The 26,208-nt window shown below is 47.5% G+C and overlaps 1 protein-coding gene across 11 annotated transcripts; it reads left to right on the top strand.

Moving 5' to 3' along the window:
- Positions 1 to 2,632: 2,632 nt before the first annotated feature.
- Positions 2,633 to 20,264, top strand: LOC125966351 (janus kinase and microtubule-interacting protein 3-like). 11 transcript variants are annotated; one of them, XM_068649809.1, is made up of 20 exons: positions 8,286 to 8,760; positions 8,826 to 9,935; positions 10,082 to 11,388; positions 11,513 to 11,626; positions 11,858 to 12,013; positions 12,809 to 12,968; positions 13,053 to 13,123; positions 13,260 to 13,364; positions 13,508 to 13,621; positions 16,252 to 16,316; positions 16,525 to 16,589; positions 16,676 to 16,774; positions 16,892 to 16,990; positions 17,072 to 17,131; positions 17,246 to 17,311; positions 17,373 to 17,441; positions 17,524 to 17,601; positions 17,658 to 17,891; positions 17,971 to 18,096; positions 18,465 to 20,264. In XM_068649809.1, exons 12-19 carry the CDS (start codon positions 16,685 to 16,687, stop codon positions 18,085 to 18,087), a joined length of 813 nt encoding a protein of 270 aa, XP_068505910.1. In that variant the 5' UTR covers positions 8,286 to 8,760; positions 8,826 to 9,935; positions 10,082 to 11,388; positions 11,513 to 11,626; positions 11,858 to 12,013; positions 12,809 to 12,968; positions 13,053 to 13,123; positions 13,260 to 13,364; positions 13,508 to 13,621; positions 16,252 to 16,316; positions 16,525 to 16,589; positions 16,676 to 16,684; the 3' UTR covers positions 18,088 to 18,096; positions 18,465 to 20,264. The 11 variants fall into 11 exon arrangements, 10 of the variants coding, with proteins under 10 accessions (XP_068505912.1, XP_068505911.1, XP_068505908.1 ...); XM_068649810.1 differs by having other exon boundaries at positions 8,283 to 8,760; positions 11,858 to 12,968; positions 13,511 to 13,621; positions 16,255 to 16,316; XM_068649807.1 differs by having other exon boundaries at positions 8,283 to 8,760; positions 11,858 to 12,968; positions 13,511 to 13,621.
- The last annotated feature ends 5,944 nt before the right edge of the window (positions 20,265 to 26,208 follow it).

Genomic DNA, 26,208 nt, shown 5'->3' with positions numbered 1-26,208 from the left:
CTGGAAGTCCGGCCAACTTCGGCGAATATTTTCCAAGTGCCATCGGCTCTTGCTCGGTTAAGTATCCGCCTCGGTCGGTTCCCTCGGTCGGCCACAGAATGTGAAAATTCGGCCTCTTGCTCTCGAAGTCCTGCCAACTTCTGTGAATATTTTCTAAGTGCCATCGGCTCTTGCTCGGCAAAGTGTCCGCCTCGGCTGGTTCCCCCGGTCGTACACAAAATGTGACAATTCGGCCTCTCTGAGGTACCAGGGGTACGCTCTTAGGTACCAGGGGGATCTCTGAGGTACCAGGGGTGTTCTTTTAGGTACCAGGGGAGATCTGTGAGGTACCAGGGGTATCAGTTGGTCCCCCCAGTTAGTGTACTGATTACCTTACCCTAACCCTAACCCTAACCGGTCTACAAAATTGTGACGTTCAAATTACCCACAACAATGACGACTCAATGGGACTCTTTGTAAACAAAACAGTTGGTTTTAAAACAATATATAATAAAAAAATATATCAGTTCAAACACAACTAAGAGTTAATAGACACAATTTAAGACAAGGGTAGTCTCGTAGGTCTGTACTTTTCTGTCGCTTTTCACTGTATTTCCATCTTGCTGGCTAAAGACCTGGGTGGCGCCTCAGCTACCCAGGGGAGGTTCTGGCAGAGGTGCATTCTCACTTCGCCGTCCTTCGTACCCAATCCAGATTTTATGTGACCTGGTACGGCGAGGTTTACTGCAGAGACATGCGTAGGCCCGTGCCTTCCGTTGCCTTCTATCTAACCGACAGGGTCGGCGGACCCTTTGGGGAAGGTTTCGCGAGATAAACTCAAAATACCTAACCAGCCAGTGCCCTTCGGACATCCCAGTATTACCTTAAGCCAAATTATCGGGTCGCATACTTTTCTAATTTTCCCGTTTCCTTTATTCGCATATCTTCACCCTCTCGTTCCTCCTCCCCTTCTCTCAAGGGTAGAAGAGGGACAACACCACGTGTCGGGTCAGAAAACCCAGGGTTTTGGTCGAGATGCAGTCACATTTCCCATGACCTATCCGTGGACTCTCCTTTTCGTTATTTTTCTCTGACTCTTACTTTCTTGTTAAATAGCTCTCCCTCCCGTCCCTCCTCCCCTTCTGTCAAGGGTCGGAGAGGGAGAGGACCATATGTGGGGTCAGAAACCCCAGGGTTTTGGTTGAAATGGTCTCATTTCCCATTGCCTTTCCGTGGTCTCTCTCTTTTATATTTCTCTAATTCTCACTTTCTCGCTATTGGCTAGAATAAAAATGGCGCAGAGAGGCAACTTTTCCAACCGGGTTAGGACCATCTAAGGCAGTGGAATGCTTGCAATCTACCCTAACTCTCTGAAGCGCCACGGGGGGGAAGAGAAGATCCATCTCTCTCTCTCTCTCTCTTTTTTTTCTCTCTCTCTCTCTCGCTCTCTCTCATTCTTTTTTTCTCCCTCCCTCTCTCTCTTTCTCTCTCTCTCGTTCTCTCATTCTCTCGTTCTCTCTCTTTCTCTCTCCCTCTCTCTCTCTCTCCCTTGCTCTCTCTCTCTCTCTCTCTCTCTCTCTCTCTCTCTCTCTCTTTCTCTCTAACCCTAACCCTAACCTCTCTCTCGCTCTCTCTCTCTTTCTCTTGCTCTCTTGCTCTCTCGTTCTCTCTCTCTCTCTCTTTTTCTCTCTCTCACTCTCTCTCTCGCTCTCTCTCTCTCGCTCTCTCTTTCTCTCTAACCCTAACCCTGACCCTAACCTCTCTCTCTCTCTCTCTCTCTCTCTCTCTTGCTCTCTCGCTCTCTCGTTCGATCGTTCTGTCTCTCTTTCTCTCTCTCTCTCTCTCTCTCTCTCTCTCTCTCTCTCTCTCTCTCTCTCTCTCTCTCTCTCTCTCACTCTCTTTTTCTTCTTCTCTCTCTCTCTCTCTCTCTCTCTCTCTCTCTCTCTCTCTCTCTTGCTCTCTCGCTCTCGCTCTCTCGTTCTCTCTCTCTTTCTCTCTCTCCCTCTCTCGCTCTCTCGCGCTCTCTCTCTTTCTCTCTCTCTTTCTCTCTCCTTTTTTTTAATTTTGACCAAAATAAAAAAGAAAAGTCTAAACTTTAATCAGACTCTATTCTTAACTCGAACAAATTCTAAGGGAGTTTTCTTTCCAGACTAAAAGAGAAGATAGAGGACGGGAGAGTACACATGAGGGCGCCATAGACACATAAAATAGCTGTCTTGCAAACAGGGTTTGGTTGGATAGAGTCACTAATTGGTTATTATTATCTTTTAAATGTAGAAAGAAAGAAATAAGTGGGTAAAACGCTAATAAATTGTTTTTTAATATTTTGTTTGATTTTGATCGCTTTTGGGGTGGATATTGTAATAAATACGCTGGGGGACAATTGGTTGCCATGACAATGTAAGCGTCATCACGGATACTTCCGGCTTGGCTAATGTTTACTAGCCACTTGACGCGCACGGCTATTTCGTTTTAATTGCACGGTTTTATTATTGTGGTGGGCGAGTAGTAGTGCAAGTGAACAATAGTAATCGAAATGTATTCTGTTATTATCACTGGGATGGGTAATTTTAATAATATTATCGATTAACGGGGTCCACGATGACTTTTTGCAGGGGTTATAGATACTTCCGGGTTGCTAATGCGAGGGCTTGTGGGTACTTCCGGGTTGCTAATGCTCACGACGTTTGCGGCGGTACGCCCAATAAAGAAAAGAGAAGAAGGAGGAGGAAGGGCGATTTCGTCCCAAATATGCGATCTTATTAATGTTAGCAATTGAATTTACGGATAAATGGGACCGGTTAACACATTTGAATAATACCAATGACCTTAATGGAAGTTTATTCGATTTTTATCACTTTGTGGTATGAGTTTTGGAAAATATTAGTGGTACGGAAGCCGTTAGGATACTTGGCAAGGGCTTGTGGGTACTTCCGGTTTGCTAATGCTAAATAGCCGCGATATGCGTTAATCGATTTATTTCCGAATATGCGCCCTGGCCCTATGTCATGCCATCAGGGCGCCCCATTGTTTCGGATTGCGGAAGCGAGTCCTAAGGCTCAGCCGAACTATTGGATCATTATTTGAATCCATTGTCGGTGATACATCCGAGTTACATCAAGGACACCAATGATTTCATTCAGAAAGTACAAGCCTTGACCTTGCCTCGAACGTGTCTGTTGTTTTCCATGGATGTGGAAAACTTATACACTAATATTGAAACAGCTAAAGGTTTGGAGGCAGTAAGTAATGTCCTGACAAGTAATCCGATATTAGGCCGCCCGGATAAACCCATTTTGGAGTTGCTAGAACTTAATCTGACCAAGAATGATTTTCAATTTAACAATGAGTGTTTTTTACAGGTCAAAGGGACAGCTATGGGGAAGCGTTTCTCTCCAGCCTATGCCAACATCTATATGGCTGAGTGGGAGGAGGGTGCCTTGGCACGGTGCACTAAGAAACCCATTGCCTACATAAGGTACTTGGATGACATTTGGGGAATCTGGGGGGACTCCCGGGAAGACTTTGATCTCTTCCTAAAAACTCTAAATGACCAACATCCCTCAATTAACCTTACGGCACAGATTAGCGAAAGGGAAATACATTTTCTCGATACGACCACATTTAAGGGATCGGAATTTAACACAACGGGGAAGTTGGACGTACGAGTTTTTTTCAAACCCACAGACACTCATGCGTTATTACACAAACAGAGTTTTCACCCTAAACACACATTTAAGGGGTTGATCTACTCACAACTCTTGAGATTCAAAAGAATTTGCACTCGTTCAGAGGACATGGACTGAAAGTGAATGAGGAACTTAGCCCTGACAGGAGTATGACATTGTACGTCACGTCTGGGGGCTTCTGACACTTTCCATTTAGTCAAAAAGTCTAACTCTGGTTGGCTGGTTTTCCGGACAGCGTAAATACAGTGCCCAACTCGGACACCAGATTCTAATCTTCATCCTTATTTGGAATTTACTCTAACATTAAATCCTAACACCTAATCAATTCACAAAACTTACATAAGTGCAGATTCAGGAAAAAAAAACAGACCCAAACCCTAATTCTAACCTTGACCCCTGACCCTAACCCTTAACCCTAAATTAATGAGAAAATTACACCAAATTTCAACAAAATTAATCTAAACTGAACCTTATTTTGATTCTAAATGCAATGAGATTCCAGAATGAATTTTAAATCCAACCAAATCTGAAAATTTACGATTAAATTTAATTAAATTACATAACAAAAAATAGGGGGAACTATACTCGAATTATATTTTGGATTTTAAGCAAACTCAAAAATAAAAAGAAGGATTTTTCTTCAAACACATAAAAGAAAACATAGTACGTGATAGGACGCTTGAGGGCGCCCTTGTCACACTAAATCGCTGTGGTACGAACAGGGCTCGGTTAGACGCAAATATTAGGGGATTAATGATACCCTTTAAATTCAGAAATGAATACATTGGAAAACACTATTAAGTGGTATGGAAAGGTTTTTCAACTCTAGACGTGATTCTAATCTGGTTTGTTCTAACGGATACTTTGATTTGCAGAATGGTTGACGGAGGGTTGCCATGACGCAATGGGGAGTGTGGAACTTCCGGATTGGCTAATATTGACTAGCTACGTTGTATACGGCTATTGACTCCGAATGCAAAGTCGGATTAAGGTGAGTGAGTGTTTTTTACGGACAGAGGGGACCGGGTGGTGCAGGTAAACAACACTGATCTAAATGGATTTTATTATGGTGACTGCGAGGGGTAAGTTTAATAATATCATTGTATAAAGGGGGCCGCCATGACCTTTCGCAAGGGCTTATGGGTACTTCATGGTTGCTAATGCTTGTTAGCTGCAGTACGCGCAGGACGATATCGCCCCAAATAGGTAACTACTTCAATGATCGCTATTAAATTGGTGGATAAATGGGACCGGGTATCAATAAAGGAACGGTGTCAAGAGGTGGAATTAAAATTTATTTGATTATTAATTATGGAACGTTTTCGGTAATATTAGTGTCTAGGGGAGACGCCATTGGGCTTTGCTGGGGCTTATGGATACTTCCGCATTGCTAACGCTCATAACATTAGCTACGATACGCTTATAGTGATTTCGTTACAAATATACGATCGTATTAATGTTATAAATTAATTCTACGAATGAATGGGATCGGGTAACACACTTTAATAATACCAGGGGGTTTAGGAGAATTTTTATTCCATATTGATCGTTTATTTGGGCGAGGTGAGGTTTTGGAAGATAGGAGCATTACAGAAAAAAGAGCCGCCAGAGTAATTGACAGGAGTTTACGAGTATTTCCGGGGGGCGGGGCTTAGGGCGATCGCGATTTACGTAGATGAATGTATTTTTAAATATATGATTTGATTTAGATTATGAATTCAATTTACATTTAAATGTTTCACGACTAACCCAATTAAACGGTACCAATAGGGTTTACCGATTTTTTTAGTGCTTATCAGTTAGATGTGGTAATGTGATTGGATGACGAGAGCCGTCAGTTGCTTCGCTGAGGCTCGTGGGGGGTGGAGTTCGGCGGTGGCACTGTGACTCAGGAGAGTGCCACTGGGGAAGACCTTCTTTCCAGGTAAGTTGTAAGATTCTTCCGATTCTTTGAGAGAAACAGGTGAACCCTTTTTAATCGCTAAAGCTACGTTATGCGGTACTACGCTATGCTAGACTTTATTGGGATAGGATATGCGGGAGTATGCTAAGCTAAAAGAGAACGAAAAGAAAGAAAATATTAAATTGCCGGATGAATGGGACCGGATATCAGTAAAGGAACGGGTTCAAGAGGTGAAATTAAAATTTATTGGATCCTTATTAATTTATGGAACGGCTTTGGTAATATTAGACTTAGACTCAACTTTATTAATCCCTTGGGAATACTCCTTCAGGGAAATTCAGGCCCCAGCAGTATCCATACCACAGAGCGGGTTTAGTGTCTAGGGGAGAGGCCATTGGGTTTTACTGGGACTTACGTGTACTTCCGCAGAGCTAACGCTCATAAATTAGCTACGATACGCTTACGGGGATTTGGTTACAAATATACGATCGTATTAATGTTATAAATTAATTCTACGAATGAAGGGGATCGGGTAACACACTTTAATAATACCAGGGGATTTTGGATAATTTTATTCCATTTTGATCGTTTATTTGGGGGAGGTGAGGTTTTTGGAAGATAGGGGGATTACAGAAAAAAGAGCCGCCAGAGTGATTGACAGGAGCTTACGAGTATTTCCGATTTACGTAGATGAATGCATGATTTGATTTAGATTATGAATTCAATTTACATTTAAATGTGGCACGACTAACCCAATTAAACGGTACCAATAGGGGTTGCCGGAATTTTTTAGTGCTTATCAGTTAGAGGGGGGAACGTGATTGGATGACGAGAGCCGTCAGTTGCTTAGCTGAGGCTCGTGTGGGGGGGGGCGTTCGGCTGTGACTCAGGAGAGTGGCACTGGGGAAGACCTTTTTTCCAGGTAATGTGTAAGATTTTTCAGATTCTTTGAGAGAAACAGGTGAAACCTCTTTTAATCGTTAAAGCTACGTTATGTTGTACTACGCTATGCTAGACTTTACTGGGATGGGATATGCGGGAGTATGCTAAGCAAAACTATACCAGGTTAGCCCTGAACTATGTTTTACCAGACTTACGGCATGCCATACAAAGGAATACAAAGGTTGTGTATGTATGTTTAATGGTTGAACAAATCAGTACAACAAAAGGACTAAAAGACTGACCAATTGATTTACGCTGTCTGCGTTAAAGCTGGACAGTTGACTAGACAAATACTGAAATTTCGATTGAGGAGGTAGACACACTCCGGGGTTTGATCGACCCCGGTGGGGCCTCCCTTGGGCGAGGGTGTCTGGTGATAATGGCCGAAACACTCTGAGACCCCAAGGTCCACTACTGATGAGGTATCTACAAAATTCTGACGTTCAAATTACCCACAACAGTGACGACTTAATGGGACCCCTTTTGAAGAAAGCTGTTGGTTGAGTATAGAAACAAGATATTGGGTCAAAAATGCTTCAAGGTTGGTAGACATGATGTGGTCCAAGGGTAGGACTTTGGGTTGCTTTCTTCTCTCACGTCCCGCTGTTTTTCCATCTTGCTGGCCGAGGACCTGGGGGGCGCCTCGGCTGCTCGGGGGAGGTTCTGGTTGAGGTGCAGTCTCACTTCGCCGTCCTTCGTACCCATTCCAGAGTTTGTGCGACTCCGGTTCGGCGAGGTTTGCTGAGGGGGACATGCGGTTAGGGTTAGGGGTTAGGGTTAGGATTGGATTGTGGTGTCAACCCCCTACCAGGGACGGGGAACTGATGTCCCCCCCCTAGCAGAAGAGGACAACGCACGGTCCATCCATCCGTGGCCATACCTCGCCACCCGCTCCCGCCCCCGGGTTTCAGGCTGGCGCTGTCGCCCCCTACGGACAACTGTCCATTCCCCGTTGTAATTAAATGACATTAATTTTTGGACTTCAAATTTTTATTATGTCTTATTTATATATTTTTAATTTTCAAATTTCAAAGATATACAAATGAGTGGGTAAAATTTGAATTTTTAGACTTTTTATTCTAAAACCAATTATCAAATGTCTATTTTTTTTAAAAAGTTTTAGTGTCCAAATTGTCAGAATTTAGCAACGTATTTTATTGCAATGAAATAAAATAAATGATTTGTAAATAACTAAATAAAATAAACAATAGTAAATTATTAAATCGACTGTAAATAGTAAATTATTGAATTGAATGTAAATAGTAGTGTGCCTTAACAACGTTTCGGCTATACTAAGCCTTCTTCAGGTCTGGCACACCCGTATTGAATGAAATATTTTTGTTTCTCATAGGGTACAACGATGTGTCTTGCTCGAAATCCGAATTCGTACTGAAGGCCTTTTGTCTTGCGAGTTCTTTTTATTAAATCTTTTTGGTTTTTCAAAATTTCGTTCTAGAAACGTAACATGTTTTAGCTTGTATTTGCGTTTTCCAATTGACTTTAATAATATACTAGTCTTCTTATTAGGTTTAAACGAAATAATTACAGTCAAATTGAAATTGTATATTTCTATAAAGATAAGATTTTTTTTTTTTCTCTCCAGGGGTCCAGGGTGCAAGATTGCGGTTCCAACTGCAGGTAAGTAGTTCCATCTACAGGTAAGTAGTGAAGGTAGGTGTATATTTTTATTTTTATTTTATTTATTTTTTTAGTGGGTGAGTATGGGTTAGGGGTTAGGGTTGGGGTTAGGGTTAGGGTTAGAATTGGGGTTAGGGTGAGGTGGGGTTGGGGTAGGGTAGGGTTGGGGCTAGGCTAGGATTAGGGTTAGGGTGGGGTTGGGGTTAGGATAGGACTGGGGTTAGGGTAGGTTTAGGGTAGGAACCCGATAGGGTCTAGGATTGACCTTTACGCCTGCTGAGATGGTTGACTTCCGGAAGGGTCACACAACACACCTGCCGCTGATCATCGACGGTGCTGTGGTGGAGAGGGTGAGCTGCACCAAGTTCCTGGGGGTGCACATCAGTGAGGACCTCTCCTGGTCCGCAAACACCTCGTCACTGGCAAAGAAAGCTCAGCGCCGCCTGTACTTCCTGCGGAAGCTCAGGCGTGCATGTGCTCCTCAGGCAGTCCTGTCTACATTCTACCGTGACACCATTGAGAGCGTCCTCACCAGTTGCATCGCTGTCTGGGGTGGTAACTGCACTGAACAGAACTTGAAGGCCCTGCAGCGCATAGTGAATACGGCTGGTAAGATTATTGGTGCTTCGCTCCCCTCCCTGAAAGACATTTACACCTCCCATCTCGCCCGCAAGGCAACCTCGATTGCCAGAGATGTGAGTCACCCGGCTCACTCTTTGTTTGACCTTCTGCCCTCTGGGAAGAGGTACAGGAGCCTGCGCTCCCGCACCACCAGACTCGCCAACAGCTTCTTTCTCCAGGCTGTTAGGGCCCTGAACTCGCTACCCCCTTCTGCGTAGCGTGCGGCACTGTTGCGCTATTTTCGGGAATGTCTGCTGTACGCGCACTTGCTCCTTTTTTTTCTGCTCCTCTTATTTATTTATTTATTTATTGTTGTGTTATTTATTCATTATTTATTCAGCACACTTTTGTTATACTTGTTTACTTGTTTGTCTGTTTTGAGCCATGTCTTGTCACCGTGGGATAGGGGGGAACGAAATTTCGGTTTCTTTGTGTGTCTTTGGCATGTGGAGAAATTGACAATAAAGCTGACTTTGACTTTGACTTTTTCCCTGCTGTCATCAGACTGTTGAACACTAGAACTGTTGAGCTCTAAACTGAACTCTGCATCACACATTCACAGAACTGTAGTTTATGACACTACGGACCTCTATCTTGCACTATCTCGCACTACCAACTTTACTGAACTTGTGTAAACCCTTTAAATAGAAGTTTAATACATGGTTTAGCATTCCTCTGCACACTCTTGAATACTGTTTTGCCTACTTGCACTATTGCATAATTAGCACCGCTGCACTTTATACTTATTTGTAATATATATATACAGTATATGTATATATATATTTTCATAGGATATGTTACTTCTATTCAACTGCAATATCACTACTTTGTTGTAAGCCGTATGCAACGAAATTTCGTTTTGTATGCACCATGTGCAGACAAGATGACAATAAAGTTTCTCTAAGTCTAAGTCATGTCAGGTCAGCTGTCTGGAGAGAGAGAGAAGTCAGGACCTGCGGGGGGAGCACCACCGTGCCACCGCCGCCATGACGGAACTCAAAAGCAAACTCCATGAGGAGAAGCAGAAAGAGTTAGCCGTTACCAGGGAGACATTACTGCGGCAGCATGAAATGGAGCTGATGAGAGTGATCAAAATCAAAGATGGAGAGATCCAGCGACTGAATGCCTTGGTCCTCAGCCTGAGGGACGGCTCCATGGACAAGGTGATCCGCTCAATCCGTGTCTGACTATCCGCACGCCACGTCGGGCTCCGATGCGGCCGCTACCGTATTGTGTAGCTTGTCCCCAGTAAGCGTCGCGGCGCTCCGTTGCGGTCTCAACGGCCCGGTGTGGCGCAATGTCTGCTCAGGTGAGGAGCGGGGGCGCTTTGCTGGCGGAGGTGGAGGAGACGCGGCGGTGTCGGGAGACCGAGCGGTGTCGCCTCCACCAGGAGCGCGGAAGAAGCCCTGGCAGCGGCCCAGCAGGCCTGGCAGTCCCGAGCGGCCGAGCTCCGATCGGCTCATCACCAGCATCGGGAGGAGCTGAGCCGAACCAAGAGAGACTGCGAGAGGGAGATCCGCCGACTGGTAGGACTGATCAGATGCGCGGTGCGTGGCTATGTTCCCAATTTCGTTGTATACCTGCAGTGCAATGACACCTTAGACTTAGACTTAGACTTAGACTCAACTTTATTAATCCCTTGGGATTACTCCTTCAGGGAAATTCTGTGTCCAGTAGCAGTAAAATACAAGATACACAAGAAAAACACAAGAGATCAAGATATACAGAGGATGCAGAAATACACACAGTGCAAGAGATAGCAATGAAATGTAAAAGAGGCCAAAAGATAAACTAGGCAAGAAAATCGAGGGAGGTAAAAACACTACACAGTAGTTGCCATAATATTGCGCATTGTATATTGACGTGAAGAATGTGTACAGTTATGTCCCTGTTCATGTCCATGTCACCTCCTCCCCAGTGAGGAGTTGAATAGCTTGATGGCTTGGGGGACAAAGGAGTTCTTCAGTCTGCTTGTCCTACAATTGGGGAGGAGCAGTCTCCCACTGATCCGGCTCCTCTGATTAGTGATGACAGAGTGCAGAGGGTGACTGACATTGCCTATAATGTCCAACAGTTTTTTCAGTGTCCTTGCCTCTGCCACCGTCTCCAATGAGTCCAGCTTCTTGCCGATCAGAGAGCCGGCTCGCCTGACCAGTTTGTCCAGTCTGGAGGTGTCCTTCTTGGATGTGCTGCTGCCCCAGCACACCACGGTGTAAAACAGGACACTGGCAACCACTAAGGCATTCTATTCTATTCTATTTCACAAGAAGAAAACGTCCGGTTGCTCGCTTCGCTTTTGTCACAGCAATGGTGTTCTAGTCGATTCAAGATAAAAATTGGCTGGTTGCTCTCTTTGTTTTTGTCACAATTCTGGCAAATGAGTTTGCCCGCCTGCCTGAGCGCTCCCCGTTTGTACATCCAGATGGATGAGATCAAGCTGAAAGACAGAGCGGTTAGTGTTTTGGATAAAGCCCTGGGGCCGGCCACGTCCACCGCCTTCAGCTGCAGACTCAGGCTGCCGAGCAGCAGATCGCTGCCCTGAGGGATTCCCAAAGGGCGGGCCTAAACTACCCTGGAAGTGGGGTCAACGGCGCTACTAGCAATCGTCTTCATAGCGTAAGCCACCTCATCACACACTTGCAGTACGCATGACTTAGTTCGTTGCTGGAGGAAGGTAGCACAAAAACAGTTTTGAACTTTGAACGAGTGGTTGTGTGTGTGTGTTGCGGGGCGTTTTCAGTCTCAGGAGGATCGGGACACGCGAAGGTTTCATCTGAAAATCGCTGAGCTCAGCGCAGTCATCAGGAAACTGGAGGATCGAAACGCCCTGCTTTCTGAAGAGCGCAATGAACTGGTAATTTATTGACGGCACGCTTGAAGGTTTGCGCTACGTTTGATGCGCGCCATCCAGCGAGGCACCCATTGCGCTTGCTTATTAGTTGAGCGGCGCGGCGAGTCGGTTGCCTGGTAGATGTCTTTTATTGGGAGCCAAAGCCACGATTCCGTTCAAACCGATGCAAAAGGAATGGATACGTTCTGGCCCGCGTGTTGTGCGTCTTTCACATCCCGCACTTCATGCTTGCAGCTAAAGCGACTGAGAGAAACAGAAAGCCAGTTTCTGCCACTCCTGTACAAAAACAAAGGCCTGAGCAGGAAGAATGAAGAACTCTCGCTGGTGCTGTGTCGCCTTGAAAACAAAGTGCGCTTTGTCACCCAGGAGAACGAGGAGATGGCAAGCTTGGTAAGTCGACGCGGACAATGGCGGCGTGCCAACAGAGTCCACTGCATTTGTGTTCCACAGAGAAGACCTAGTTCGCTCAATGACCTGGACCGCGGTTGCGGCCAGCAGGACGGTGAAATGTAGTTCCTTCAAGTTGTGGAGCAGCGGCACATCATCGACGACTTGTCCAAGGTCTTCAGGCAGGCGACTCGGTGCACGTACGGCAGCGCCGCGCTCGCTCGCTGTCGCCAGGAAACCTTTTCCGTCCAAAGCTTGGCCGGCGGCCGCCATCCAAGAAATTGGCCCCTTAAATTCCGACCTTTCAAGCAGGAGCATTGTGCGCACGCGTTTGAACACGCTTTAGACTTGTTTTGCCGTTTTCAGCAGCTCAAAGCTCCCGTTTTGTCAGCGCCTTTGCCCTTCGCTGTGCGCTGAAAACGACGGACTCGCCCGGCTGCTCAGCCCGTCAACCATGAGCCGCGAGCGCGACGTCATTGTCCGTAGGTAGCTAGTGGCAAAATGCACCCTGTTAGAGTTGCGCTCGCTCCAACTTATTTTGCAAGAACCACACGGGAGACAAGTAAGTTATTTTGGACACCTGCAGGTGGAGAGTCCATCCGTTGTACGAATGAAGTCTGACTCTCGGCTCCTGCACGAGCATTTTTATTAAGAGAAACAGGGTGGGTGTAAGAGTGGATTGAATAGAGAAAGCCCTTGACCTCTAGTCAAAACATAGCAAGGGATGTTTTACGACTTTGTGTAGGAAGGGATAAGCGATAGGGATAAATAAGGGATAAATAATATTATTTATTACAGGTTGCAGTCAAAGTCAAAGCAACATAATCCTACGATAATCTGGAAAACCCTGACACACCCTGTAGTTGTCACTTTTGAAAAAGACGAGCGTCCCTCCAATCATCGCCGGTGACGGGTTTTTCAGGCTCTGGAGACAGGAGCTCATGTCAGAAATGTCATCGTGAGTCACGTTTGTTTCTGCGCCGGAACCGTTCATTCCCTTTGCATCCAAAGAATCTCAAAGGCGGATTATTTGTGTCGACAGGAGAGAGATTTGCTGCTACGATACCAACGTCGAAAATCTCTGAGGAGGAACAAAGCGTGAGGTCCTGCAAGGTGAGTCTGTTTGTTTGCGGCTGCTTGGTGTTGCGCAAGATGAAATGGCCTTTTTCTCGCTATCGTTCCTCTCGTCGATTCATCGTGAGGTGTCGCTTCAGTTTGTTCAGAGAGATGTTTGCTTCCGCGCCCGCAGGTCATCGAAACATTTTACGGCTACGACGAAGACGTGTTGGTGGACTCGGACGGATTGTCCTTGTCTTTTCACACCGACAGAACCCCCGACACGGAACCCAAAGAGGTAGCCCGCCATTTCTGCCAGCGTATTGGCGCCAAACATTCCTCTTCAGCCTGGAATCGGACTCGTCTTTGCGTCGCGGGTGCTTTGTCGCCGGTCTGACTGATTCTGGTACTAGTGCTGTGTTGCATTGGTGTGTGCATGAGGAGGCGGAGCTTCGCTACCGCCAGCTGACGCAAGAATATCAAGCGCTGCAACGAGCCTACGCTCTGCTAGCCCAGACCAGCGGAGGGGACTACGACGCCGAGAAGGAGATCAAGGTGGCGCCCCTTCCCGCAACCCCCGGCCGGGTCGCAGCCTCCCCGTTCTCACCCAGCCTCGGGTGTTCTCTGGTCTGAAAGGAGGAGGAGGAGCCTCCCTCCTCCTCCTTTCAGACCAGAGAAAAGCTGATGGTAGTGTCAAACGCACCTCTTGCAATAAGGTGCCCCCGGCTTCCCGGTAACGGGTTTGTCTTAGCCGGGTTCGGAGATTGGTCCGTAATCTAACCACCCGAGTTAAATTAACTCCACCGGAATCAATCTAATTTCTGTACGACACCAATCCCTCTCAAGTCACCCTAAGCTCGAGCCGAGTAACTCAATTCGAGGCAAGACTTCGAAGTGACCGCATCGTATTGATGGCTCCCCGCTAATGTTTGAAGTTCTTATTATGTTACGGATATTTTTAGATGTCTTTGTTAAGACCTCAGGGATTCGTTTGTATAGCGCACCCTAGCACTAGTTTTGCAGAAGTAAATGTTGATATGGGTCCGTTCTACTTGGTCGCTCAAGCAGCGAACCGACCAACTTGTTTATTCGAAAGAGAATCGAATTAATAAAAGTGTGACAATAATAGCATTTAAGGAGAAAATTAATGCACTTTACGTTATTAATTCTAACTTCTTATATGTAGATCTAGCACTTAACTGTCGGAGTGCTTCACCCCACTTGATTGCTTTAAAAAGAATAACAACTTTCTTAAAACGAATAAAAATGTCTTACTCTATTTAGATTTGCCCAGTAATTAATTTGGAAGGCAAGTCTATTTTTCGATCGTGTCCTGTTTAACTTTTGACGCGGCCCGACAAAATTAAGAACTGGGCCGCGCCCGATGGACAATCGAAATACTTTTATCCTTCACCAACTCAAATAATCTATTTTAAGCATCGTCGTTATTTTATTTAGAGGAAGTAAATTTTCAAACGAATTCACTTTTAACGAAATTCACTCTTCCCTTAAATATCTACAAAAGTTATTTAATTCTCTAACATGTTCGGAGTTACGTTTTACGCGGCCCGTCAAAAGGGGGAACGGGCCTGTGCCCTTCAAATAATTAAATTACTTTCAGTTCTACACCAAACTAATAATCCAATTTAAACACTTCCGTTAATTTATTCAGACGAAGCAAACTTTCAAACGAATTGAAATTCACTCGTGTCTCAAATAACTACGAAAGTTATTCAATTCTCTACAATTGTCTGATGTTACTTTTATTTATTACGGTCCTATGTTATACCATAATAACCCCCCGCACATTAATCAAATCGTCAAATCAACCCCAAACCATCGATTGCACAAATTTAGTACAAATCAGAGCACAACCAAGTAAATAATATACGAAACACATTTATTGAAGAAACATGAAATAGAATTACAAATCTCAATTACTCCAGAAACCGAACAATTTCACTCACTGATACCCGTGTTAATAAAATCATTCAATCCCAGAACAATTCGATTGCAAAACACAGTTCATGAAAGAGGGAAAAGGTAGATACCAGCTGTGTGCTATTTTTGGTGGAAGCAAAGTCGAGTGATCAATTCGATCTTACTTCTAAAATCCAAATTAGAGAAACAGGCTGGCCTCGAGGGGGCCGGCGGCCCGATGACTATTCCCCACTCTCGCTAAAATACATAAAAGTTGTTTTCTTTCACCTAGTTTCTCCTGTAAAGTTGTCCAGTCCAATTTCTTGGAGTAAATCCAAGTTAATTTCGGACCAGCGATCCTGCGTCTCACACAAAGATCCCGGGACTGTGGAAAAAATCTTGAAGCTCCTTCGGGCTTCTTCACGTATTCTTTGGGGGAAAAAGCCTCTTAGCTGCTCCTGCAGGACTTTTTATAGGCTTGTCTGGTACCTATATCCTCTCTATAGGGTAAGACCGCCTAGTTTCCCACGCCTTATAGATTTTGGTCAGTTTTCCCACGCTGTATAGGGTTTGGACAATTTTCCCACGCTCGTACACCTGCTGTCCTTCAGCAGATGTTTCCGCCTTGACCATGCATTACTTTCCACCAATGTACAGCTAGCCCCTGGTAAAGCCTTTCACTTCCCCTTTTCTTCACTTCCTGTTTCATGAAAATAACTTTTTAAAGTTACGCTTCAATTAACTCTGAAATAAAAATCCAAACCTTTGATCTATTTCTTTAAACAATTTATGTCACGCCACTATTCTCATAGTGGCGGGCCTCTTGACCAAATTGACTAACAATATTGCTTTAAGCTGTTACAGAATACATTTTTAGCCAAGCAAAGAAATCAAAAAGTAAAAATCACATTTGTGCTTCTCCAAACAATTTGTCACGCCACTATTCTCATAGTGGCGGGCCTCTTGATCAAATTGACTAACAATATTGCTTTAAGCTGTTACAGAATACATTTTTAGCCAAGCAAAGAAATCAAAAAGTAAAAATCACATTTGTGCGTCCATGCGTGACTCGCAATCCGACACCGTGTTCCTGTTTTATTTCTATTTTAACTTGCTTAGCTTATTTTGGCCCCTTTTTTGGTCTCATGTTTTGGTCTGGCGCCATCTTTTGGACAAATTTGGAATTTCAGCTCTGCCAATTTATTCCTGTGAACAATCCATATTTGACCATTTGCACCATCTCTTCCCCCCATGTTACATGACAGTAGAAATGGGTCACTATCAAAGTAGAGTAGCAGATCTGGAGTCAGCGCTGAAGCAACAAGGACAGGTAAGCTTATCAATGAGCACACCTTTTTCTCAGACAAAATAGCTACATTCTTCTGTCACTCATTCGTCTGGCATTACTGGACCAACCCCCTCCGAACGTGGCTGGGAAAATGCGGAGAAAAGCAAATGTCATTTTCCAGTCAACCAAAGAATTTGTGGATGAAAATGACACAACATTCTAAAGCTGTCCACGCGTTTGTCTCTTCTAGAATGTCAAGTGGGTGAAGTTCTCCTTCTCCTGCTGCGTCAGAGCAATCAGCAGTTGGCCGAAAAGGTGACGGAAAGAAAGGCGCTGGGCGGAGTTGCTTGGCGTCACACCCGTCCGGAAGCCCCGCAGATGAGGTCTGACTGTCTTTTCAGGTCAGGCGGATGGAGGCTGAAGAAGCGCGTCTGAAAGAGCACATCCAGGATATCCGAGACCAAAACGAACTGCTTGAGTTCCGCATCCTGGAGCTGGAGGTGGGAAGACTCGCACAAGCGTGTTGAGGCCAGAGATGTGACGGACGGACGGACGGACGGACGGACGGACGGACGGACGGACGGACGGACGGACGGATGCATGCCTCTGCCTTTCAGGAGAGGGAGTGGCGCTCCCCCGTCTTGAAGTTTCTGCAAGTCCGTTTCCCAGACGGCCTCAGCCCTTTGCAGATCTACTGCGAGGCCGACGGCGTGAGCGTACGTAAGGCGTCCCTCGCAACCCTAACCTTAACCTGAGGTCCCAGAACACCTTACAATGCTCCTTGCGCCTTTCCCCAGGACATCGTCATCAGTGATCTGATGAAGAAGCTGGACATCCTGGGCGATAACGCCGTAAGTGTATGTCGAACTCCTTATGTTCGCACTCCACGAGACTCGGCGGCTCAAATGTGACTTTTGGAAGGCTTTGCGCTGAAAGAAGCTTGTTGACGCTGTGCCTTTGGGCTCTTGCAGAATCTCACCACCGAGGAGCAGGTGGTCGTGATTCACGCCAGGACCCTTCCCACCCTAGCCGAGAAGGTAACGCGCACGTCCACGCACGCTCTCGCATTCTGCTTATGTGACAGCAGCCTTTCCTCAGTGGTTAGAATACATCAAAGTGACCAAGTCAGCACTTCAACAGAAGATGTTGGACATTGAAAGTGAGAAGGTAGACAGACACGCGACATCAGCCAAGGGGAACTCGGGGCAATGTGCCCCAACAATTCTGACCTTGAGCTGTGTTGTGCTAGGATATGTTCTGCAAGCAGAAGGGCTACCTGGATGAAGAGTTGGACTTCAGGAAGCGTTCCATGGACCAGGCTCATAAGGTAAGCCGCCCTCAAATCTCCCGCCGGACCACTGATGGACGAGGATTGCGGCCCAGAGGATCATGGAGCTGGAGGCCATGTTGTACGATGCGCTACTGCAGCGGGACTGCCCCGCCACGGACGGCGAAAAAGCCAGCCACGCTGGCGTGAATGACGTGCTGACGGCGGATCAGAGACAAGAGCTTAGGAGCACCATGGACCAATGGAAGCGAGCCCTGATGTGGGAGTTGAGGGAGCGCGACGCTTGCATCCTCCAAGAGAGAATGAATCTGCTGCACAGCGCGCAACAGGTAAGGGCCCAAAGCCAGCCCGGCACTTACTTGCACGCTTACTGGCTTTTGAAGGCTACTTTCCATTTGTCCGTCCTAGAGGAACAAAGAGCTGAAAGAATTCATCGAAGCTCAGAAGAGACAAATCAAACAATTGGAGGAGAAGTTTCTGTTTCTCTTTCTAGTCTTCTCCTTGGCCTTCATTCTGTGGCCCTAACACCAGCTGGTGAGTGAGCTCCAGCGGCACCGCACTCGACACCTCCGATACACTGCCAGCCGGTCTCAGACGTTGGCAGACGCTCCGATGCCGACGTATACCCCCCGCCACGGTGACAGAGGCACCGCGTCACACCGGCGCTCATCCAATCAGAAGGCAGGAAAGGCAAATTCACATGCAGGGCACTCTTGAACCAGAAGAGAGCGCCACAAAAAATGGTTGTTGCCCCAAACGCGCACTAAAAAGGGTCAGAATAACAAGAGTCCCACCGGCCAGCCGGGGCCACCCGTCCATCCATTTCTTCAGGGGGGGAAAAATTGGAGTCACCGGTGAGTACATTTTGCATTTAGCTCTGCTTTTCTGCTTCTGTCTTCAAGTGTGTGGCATCCTGCGACCAAAGATTCAGCCAACCCCAAAGCGGTTGACCTCAACGTCCCACCACCATTCCTACCAGAGCAGGTGACGTGATGCTTTGGACATCCTTCCGTCTCAGATGCCCAAAAGTACTCTTTGCCACATCTGCGGCAATACGGTGTCTTTTCAAAGGTGCAAATAAATCCAGCGTGGGCGGAACACGCACGTCTTCGGTTCTTCCCGCTTTGTTTGTGTCACAGCTGTTGTGAAAATTTTATACAAATAAAGTTGTATAGTACAGGTTTGGCCAAGCCGCAACTCCCGAACCGCATGCGGCTCTTTGCTTGGATTCATGCGGCTCTTTTATGTTCAAACAAAAAAAAACACCTGAAAAATATTGTTTACTGGTATTTGCATCCATAGAATGATTATAGATGATCTAATGCACAAGTGTGCTTTCTTTCTTATTCACGTTGTGTGCTGTCATACTTTCCTGCAGAACGTGAAAGTAGCTAAAAGTTTTCACGCAGGTTCGCTTAACGAGGGTCACTTGGAAAGCATGTTGGAACGCGGCCCCGAGGACGAGAGCGTGACACCTGTGACCTTTGACCATGATATTTCCCTAATAAAGTGGCCTGTTATTAGATACACTTGAAAATGGCGGTGTACTTAATGGAGTGTCCGTGTGAGTCCCTCGTTAAGTGCACCTGCGAGAAAACTTTTAGCTCCTGTGGAACGTGAAAGTAGCTAAAAGTTTTCACGCAGGTGCGCTTAACGAGGGTCACTTGGAAAACATGTTGGAACGCGGCCCCGAGGACGAGAGCGTGACACCTGTGACCTTTGACCATGATATTTCCCTAATAAAGTGGCCTGTTATTAGGTACACTTGAAAATGGCGGTGTACTTAATGGAGTGTCCGTGTGAGTCCCTCGTTAAGTGCACCTGCGTGAAAACTTTTAGCTCCTGCGGAACGTGAAAGGAGCTAAAAGTTTTCACGCAGGTGCGCTTAACGAGGGTCACTTGGAAAACATATTGGAACGCGGCCCCTAGAGGACTGGAGGTCGACACCCCTGGTTTAAGTGAAAAGTGCCACACCCGCCCTCACCCCCACCTCCTGATTGGCTGTTGGTTCTGTGACGTCACTTAGACACTCCATTAGGTACACGGCCATTTCCAGGTGTACCTACGTCACTTGGACACTAGATGGTGCCACACCCGCCCTCAACCCCACCTCCTGATTGGCTGTCCTCCCCAAATCTGGTCACCCTACAACAGGGGTGTCCAAGTCCAGTCCTCGAGGGCCGCATTCCTCCATGTTTTCCAAGTTTCCCTCGTTAAACACACCTGATTCAATGATCAGGCTCCTGTAGAACGTGAGGATGAACTGATCATTTGAATCAGGTGTGTTTAACGAGGGAAACTTGGAAAACGTGTAGGAATGCGGCCCTCGAGGACTGGACTTGGACACCCCTGCCTTACACTGAGTGCCAAAAGTCCCAATGATCGTGAGCAGCAGGGGGGGGGGGGCATTTCAACCCCTTACACTGAGTGCCAAGCAGGGAAGAAATGGGTATCATCGTTATAGTCGGCAGGGGTTTGAACCCACAACCTCCCAATCTCAGGGCGGACACTCTCCTCTTAGGCCACTGAGCTGGTAAACACGTGTATCGTAGTATAACACTTATAGTCGTTTTTAAATAACGTGTATACCTGTATACGCCTAAATATTGTTATCCAATATATCTACTGCAATTTCACATTAGATTGCTGGTTTGAAATTTGCTTTTAATATTATTTTTAATAAACATTTATTTTAAAACTTGTATGGCGTCTTATTCCTTGTATTTATATTCGCCAATTAAAACACAAAAATCAGACATTTGTTTAACTGCTTTATATGACAATATGTGTAGGTACACTACACGAGATAAAAAAAAAAGACAATAAATAAATAAAGGGTTAATTGCACAACAAAAGCACTTCCTCGCACCTGGGATCGAACCAAGCTCTTGCCGAGTCACTAACCAGTCGGCTATTTCGAAAGGCAGTCCACAATAGCTTGCACTGTTTTGTACGAGCGATGTGTATTCCAGTTCTTTTAAGTGAACTGAATCTTTAGAATCGGTTCACTCAAAATATTTGTTCAAAAGAATCGTTCACCAAATCGTTCGCTACACTTTATTTATTTTATTATGTTTTTATAGTAGTTTTTAAATAACGTGTATACCTATGTACTCCTAAATATTGTTATCCAATATATCTACTGCAATTTCACATTAGATTGCTGGTTTGAAATTTGCTTTTAATATTATTTTTAATAAGCATTTATGTTAAAACTTGTCTGGTGTTTTATTCCTTGTTTCTTTATTCGCCAATTAAAACATAAAAACAAAATTCTCAGTGGGACGAAAAAACTTTTCCATCCATCCATTTTCTGAACCGCTTAGTCCCCACGGGGGTCGCGGGCATGCTGGAGCCTATCCCAGCCATCATCGGGCAGTAGGCGGGGGACACCCTGAACCGGTTGCCAGCCAATCGCAGGGCACACAGAGACAAACAACCATTCGCACACGCACTCACACCTAGGGACAATTTGGAGTGATCAATCGGCCTACCAAGCATGTTTTTGGGATGTGGGAGGAAACCAGAGTGCCCGGAGAAAACCCACGCGGGCTCGGGGAGAACATGCAAACTCCGCACAGGGAGGGCCGGAGGTGGAATCGACCCGCACCCTCCCAACTGTGAGGCGGACGTGCTACCCAGTGCGCCACCAAGCCGCAAAAAACTTTTATCATAGAAAATTTGCAACACAGTTGCTCGTGTAACCATATAACGATACACTTCTTTAGAGCTAGGGTTAGGTTTGAAGTTAGGGTTGGAGCTAGAATTAGGTTTAGAGCTAGTGTTAGGGTTAGAGCTAGGGTTAGGGTTAGAGTTAGGGTTAGGGTTAGTGCTAGGGTTAGGGTTAGAGCTAGGGTTGGGGTTAGGGTTAGGGTAGGGCAGAGCTAGTGTTAAGGTTAGGGTTAGAGCTAGGGTTAGGGCTAGGGTTAGGGTTAGCTCGAGGGTTGGGGTTAGGGCTAGGGTTAGGATTAGAGCTAGGGTTAGTGTTAGAGCTAGGGTTAGAGCTAGGGTTAGGGTTGGAGCTAGGGTTAGAGCTAGGGCTAGGGTTAGGGTTAAAGCTAGGGCTAGAGCTAGGGTTAGAGCTAGGGTTAGGCTTAGAAATAGGGTTGGAGCTAGGGTTAGGGTTAGAGCTAGTGTTAGGGTTAGAGCTAGTGTTAGGGTTAGAGTTGGGGTTAGAGCTAGTGTTAGGGTTAGAGTTAGTGTTAGATAAATTGTATATATATGTTATCATGCGTTCCCTAAAGAGTACTTATTAATAAGATTATTGCACAGAATGCTTGCTGTTTCGCCTTGCAGACGTCCACCAGAACACAACAAGTCATACGATGCTGTCTGGAGCTTCCTGACCTTCTACATCTCTGGGAATCCAAGAAAGCTGTTGATAGCTCAAACTATTTTGTTGATGTCTGCACATGGCATTTTGTCCTTGCACTCTTTTTATCATGGTGTCTTGTCTGTGACTTCTTATTTCACATAGCATTTTGTCCTTGCACTCTTTTCGATTCTCATGACATCTTGTTTGCGTGCCCTTATGATCCTAGGAGCCATGTTGTCGGGGGCTTCATGCCCCTGGTAGGGTCACCCATGGCAAACGGGTCCTAGGTGAGGGGCCAGACAAAGCACGGCTCACAGAAGCCCCTTATGACGATTGAAATAAATGGACTTCGTTTTCCCTCGCCCGGACGCGGGTCACCGGGGCCTCCCTCTGGAGCCAGGCCTGGAGGCGGGGCTCGAAGGCGAGCGTCTGGTGGCCGGGCCTTCGCCCATGGGGCCCGGCCGGGCATAGCCCGAAAAGGAAACGTGGGTCCCCCTTCCCATGGGCTCACCACCTGTGGGAGGGGCCAAAGGGGTTGGGTGCAATGTGTGCTGGGCGGCAGCCAAAGGCAGGGACCTTGGCGGTCTGATCCCCGGCTGCAGAAGCTGGCTCTTGGGACATGGAATGTCACCTCTCTGGCTGGAAAGGAGCCCGAGCTGGTGTGCGAGGCAGAAAAATTCCGACTAGATATAGTCGGACTAGCCTCCACGCACAGTTTGGGTTCCGGTACAAGCCCTCTCGAGAGGGGCTGGACTCTCTTCCACTCTGGAGTTGCCCACGGTGAGAGGCGTCGAGCAGGTGTGGGTATACTTATTGCCCCCCGGCTGGGCGCCTGCACATTGGGGTTCACCCCGGTGAACGAGAGGGTAGCCTCCCTCCGCCTTCGGGTGGGGGGACGGGTCCTGACTGTTGTTTGTGTCTATGCACCAAACAGCAGCTCAGAGTACCCACCCTTCTTGGGGTCCCTGGAGGAAGTGCTGGAGAGCGCTCCTTCTGGGGACTCCATCGTTCTACTGGGTGACTTCAATGCTCACGTGGGCAATGACAGTGAGACCTGGAAGGGCGTGATTGGGAGGAACGGCCCCCCCGATCTGAACCCGAGCGGTGTTCTATTGTTGGACTTCTGTGCTCGACATGGATTTTCAATAATGAACACCATGTTCAAACATAAGGGTGTCCATGTGTGCACTTGGCACCAGGACACCCTAGGCCGCAGTTCGATGATCGACTTTGTAGTCGTGTCATCGGATTTGCGGCCGCATGTTTTGGACACTCGGGTGAAGAGAGGGGCGGAGCTGTCAACTGATCACCACCTGGTGGTGGGTTGGCTCCGATGGTGGGGGAAGATGCCGGTCCGACCTGGCAGACCCAAACGCTCTGTGAGGGTCTGCTGGGAACGTCTGGCAGAATCTCCTGTCAGGAAGAGTTTCAACTCCCACCTCCGGCAGAGCTTTTCCCACGTCCCGGGGGAGGCGGGGGACATTGAGTCTGAGTGGACCATGTTCCGCGCCTCCATTGTTGAGGCGGCCGACCGGAGCTGTGGCCGTAAGGTCGTTGGTGCCTGTCGTGGCGGCAATCCCCGAACCCGCTGGTGGACACCGGCGGTAAGGGATGCCGTCAAGCTGAAGAAGGAGTCCTATCGGGCCGTTTTGGCCTGCGGGACTCCGGAGGCAGCTGACAGGTACCGGATGGCCAAGCGGAACGCGGCTTCGGCGGTTGCTGAGGCAAAAACCCGGGCGTGGGAGGAGTTCGGTGAGGCCATGGAGAATGACTTTCGGACGGCTTCGAGGAAATTCTGGTCCACCATCCGGCGTCTCAGGAGGGGGAAGCAGTGCAACGTCAACACTGTTTACAGTGGGGATGGCGTGCTGCTGACCTCGACTCGGGACGTCGTGAGTCGGTGGGGAGAATACTTCGAAGACCTCCTCAATTCCACCTACACGCCTTCCATTGAGGAAGCAGGGCCTGGAGACTCTGAGGCGGATTCTCCAATCTCTGGGGTCGAAGTCACTGAGGTAGTTAAAAAACTCCTCGGTGGCAAGGCCCCGGGGGTGGATGAGATCCGCCCAGAGTTCCTAAAGGCTCTGGATGTTGTGGGGCTGTCATGGCTGACACGCCTCTACAACGTTGCGTGGACATCGGGGACAGTGCCTCTGGATTGGCAGACTGGGGTGGTGGTTCCCCTCTTTAAGAAGGGGGACCGGAGGGTGTGTTCCAATTACAGGGGAATCACACTCCTCAGCCTCCCTGGTAAGGTCTATTCAGGGGTGCTGGAGAGGAGGGTCCGTCGGGAGGTCGAACCTCGGATTCAGGAGGAGCAGTGTGGCTTTCGTCCTGGCCGTGGAACAGTGGACCAGCTCTACACCCTCGGCAGGATCCTAGAGGGTGCATGGGAGTTCGCCCAACCAGTCCACATGTGTTTTGTGGACTTGGAGAAGGCGTTCGACCGTGTCCCTCGGGAGGTTCTGTGGAGGGTGCTTCGGGAGTACGGGGTGCCGAGCCAACTGATAAGGGTGGTTCGGTCCCTGTATCACCGATGCCAGAGTCTGGTCCGCATTTCCGGCAGTAAGTCGGATTCGTTCCCAGTGAGGGTTGGACTCCGCCAAGGCTGCCCTTTGTCACCGATTCTGTTCATAATTTTTATGGACAGAATTTCTAGGCGCAGCCGAGGCGTTGAGGGGGTCCGGTTTGGGGACCTCAGCATTGCGTCCCTGCTTTTTGCAGATGACGTGGTGCTGTTGGCTTCTTCAGGCCGTGATCTCCAGCTCTCGCTGGAACGGTTCGCAGCCGAGTGTGAAGCGGTCGGGATGAGGGTCAGCACCTCCAAATCCGAGTCCATGGTCCTCGATCGGAAAAGGGTGGAATGCCCTCTCCGGATCGGGGATGAGATCCTGCCCCAAGTGGAGGAGTTCAAGTATCTTGGAGTCTTGTTCACGAGTGAGGGGAGGATGGAGCGTGAGATCGACAGGCAGATCGGTGCAGCGTCGGCAGTAATGCGGACCCTGTACCGGTCCGTTGTGGTGAAGAGAGAGCTGAGCCAAAAGGCAAAGCTCTCAATTTACCGGTCGATTTACGCTCCTACCCTCACCTATGGTCACGAGCTATGGGTCGTGACCGAAAGAACGATATCTCGGATACAAGCGGCCGAAATGAGTTTTCTCCGCAGGATGTCAGGGCTCTCCCTTAGAGAAAGGGTGAGAAGCTCGGTCATCCGGGAGAGACTCGGAGTAGAGTCGCTACTCCTCCACGTTGAGAGGAGCCAGATGAGGTGGCTCGGGCATCTTATCAGGATGCCTCCTGGACGCCTCCCTGGGGAGGTGTTCCGGGCATGTCCCACCGGTAGGAGACCCCGGGGACGACCCAGGACGCGCTGGAGAGACTATGTCTCTCAGCTGGCCTGGGAACGCCTTGGGATCCCCCGGGATGAGCTGGATGAAGTGGCTGGGGAGAGGGAAGTCTGGGAGTCCCTCCTAAAGCTGCTGCCCCCGCGACCCGACCCCGGATAAGCGGAAGAAGATGGATGGATGACATCTTGTCTACGACTTCTTTTGTTTATAGAATCTCGTTTCTTTTCTCATGAGACAAAGCCCACGCTTCCCCCACCTCAGGGGCTAGTCTCACATTGTGGGTAGGGCATTCCTAAATAAAAAGAGCGAGGAGTATTAACGGACCTTTAGTGTATTTCAGGACTGCTGTAAGTCTGATTGCACTCCTCGCGAGAAAAGACTCAACATTCTGCCTCACTGGTTTTGTCTGCTGATCCTTTTGCTGATTTTGAACCTAACAGATTTTTGGGGGCTCGTTCCGGGATCTCAATAGACCTATTTCGGGGTTCCGGCCGACTTTTCGATGCAGGACAAGTCCTTGGCCAAGGCATATAGATAGAGAAACCCTTTTCACGGGGCTGTCTCGATCAGTCGGTTGGACACCGGAGTTGACGAGATCATCCGAGGAGAAGGCCCAGCAGACTGTGAGTATGAATGTTGATTCTGTTGAAAGTAATGAAAGTGCAGTGACAAGTGGTCACTTAAAACCTTGACAATTCTAGACCCTATCAAGTGCAATTAGAAACAGTTAAATTCCGTTGGGATGATGGAGTCCCCTGACTGATAAGTCAGTTAAATTCCATGGGAGAGCGGACCCATCTGTTTTCTAAAGAAGTACAGGTAATTTGGAGCAGTTAAATTCCGCTGAGGTGACGTGGGCCTCCTAATTAACCTTCCTAATGTGTTAGCTTTCTGCTGCCATCTGTGGTGTTTTCTTAACTCTTGTTTAGCTGGTTTGGCTTCTTTATCCGTGAAAAGATGGGTTTAAGAAAAAGGCAAAAATAA

This window comes from Syngnathus scovelli, unplaced genomic scaffold, assembly GCF_024217435.2.
Source record: "Syngnathus scovelli strain Florida unplaced genomic scaffold, RoL_Ssco_1.2 HiC_scaffold_34, whole genome shotgun sequence".
In the NCBI taxonomy this organism is placed as follows: domain Eukaryota; kingdom Metazoa; phylum Chordata; class Actinopteri; order Syngnathiformes; family Syngnathidae; genus Syngnathus; species Syngnathus scovelli.
This window is presented reverse-complemented; position numbering and strand designations above follow the sequence as displayed.

Coding starts and splice junctions, on each gene's coding strand:
- LOC125966351 (XM_068649811.1), top strand. CDS start 16,685: ATGGAGGCTGAAGAAGCGCGTCTGAAAGAGCACATCCAGGATATCCGA. Junction 17,312..17,372: donor TTCCCACCCTAGCCGAGAAG/GTAACGCGCACG, acceptor GCCTTTCCTCAG/TGGTTAGAATACATCAAAGT. Junction 17,892..17,970: donor TGCTGCACAGCGCGCAACAG/GTAAGGGCCCAA, acceptor TGTCCGTCCTAG/AGGAACAAAGAGCTGAAAGA.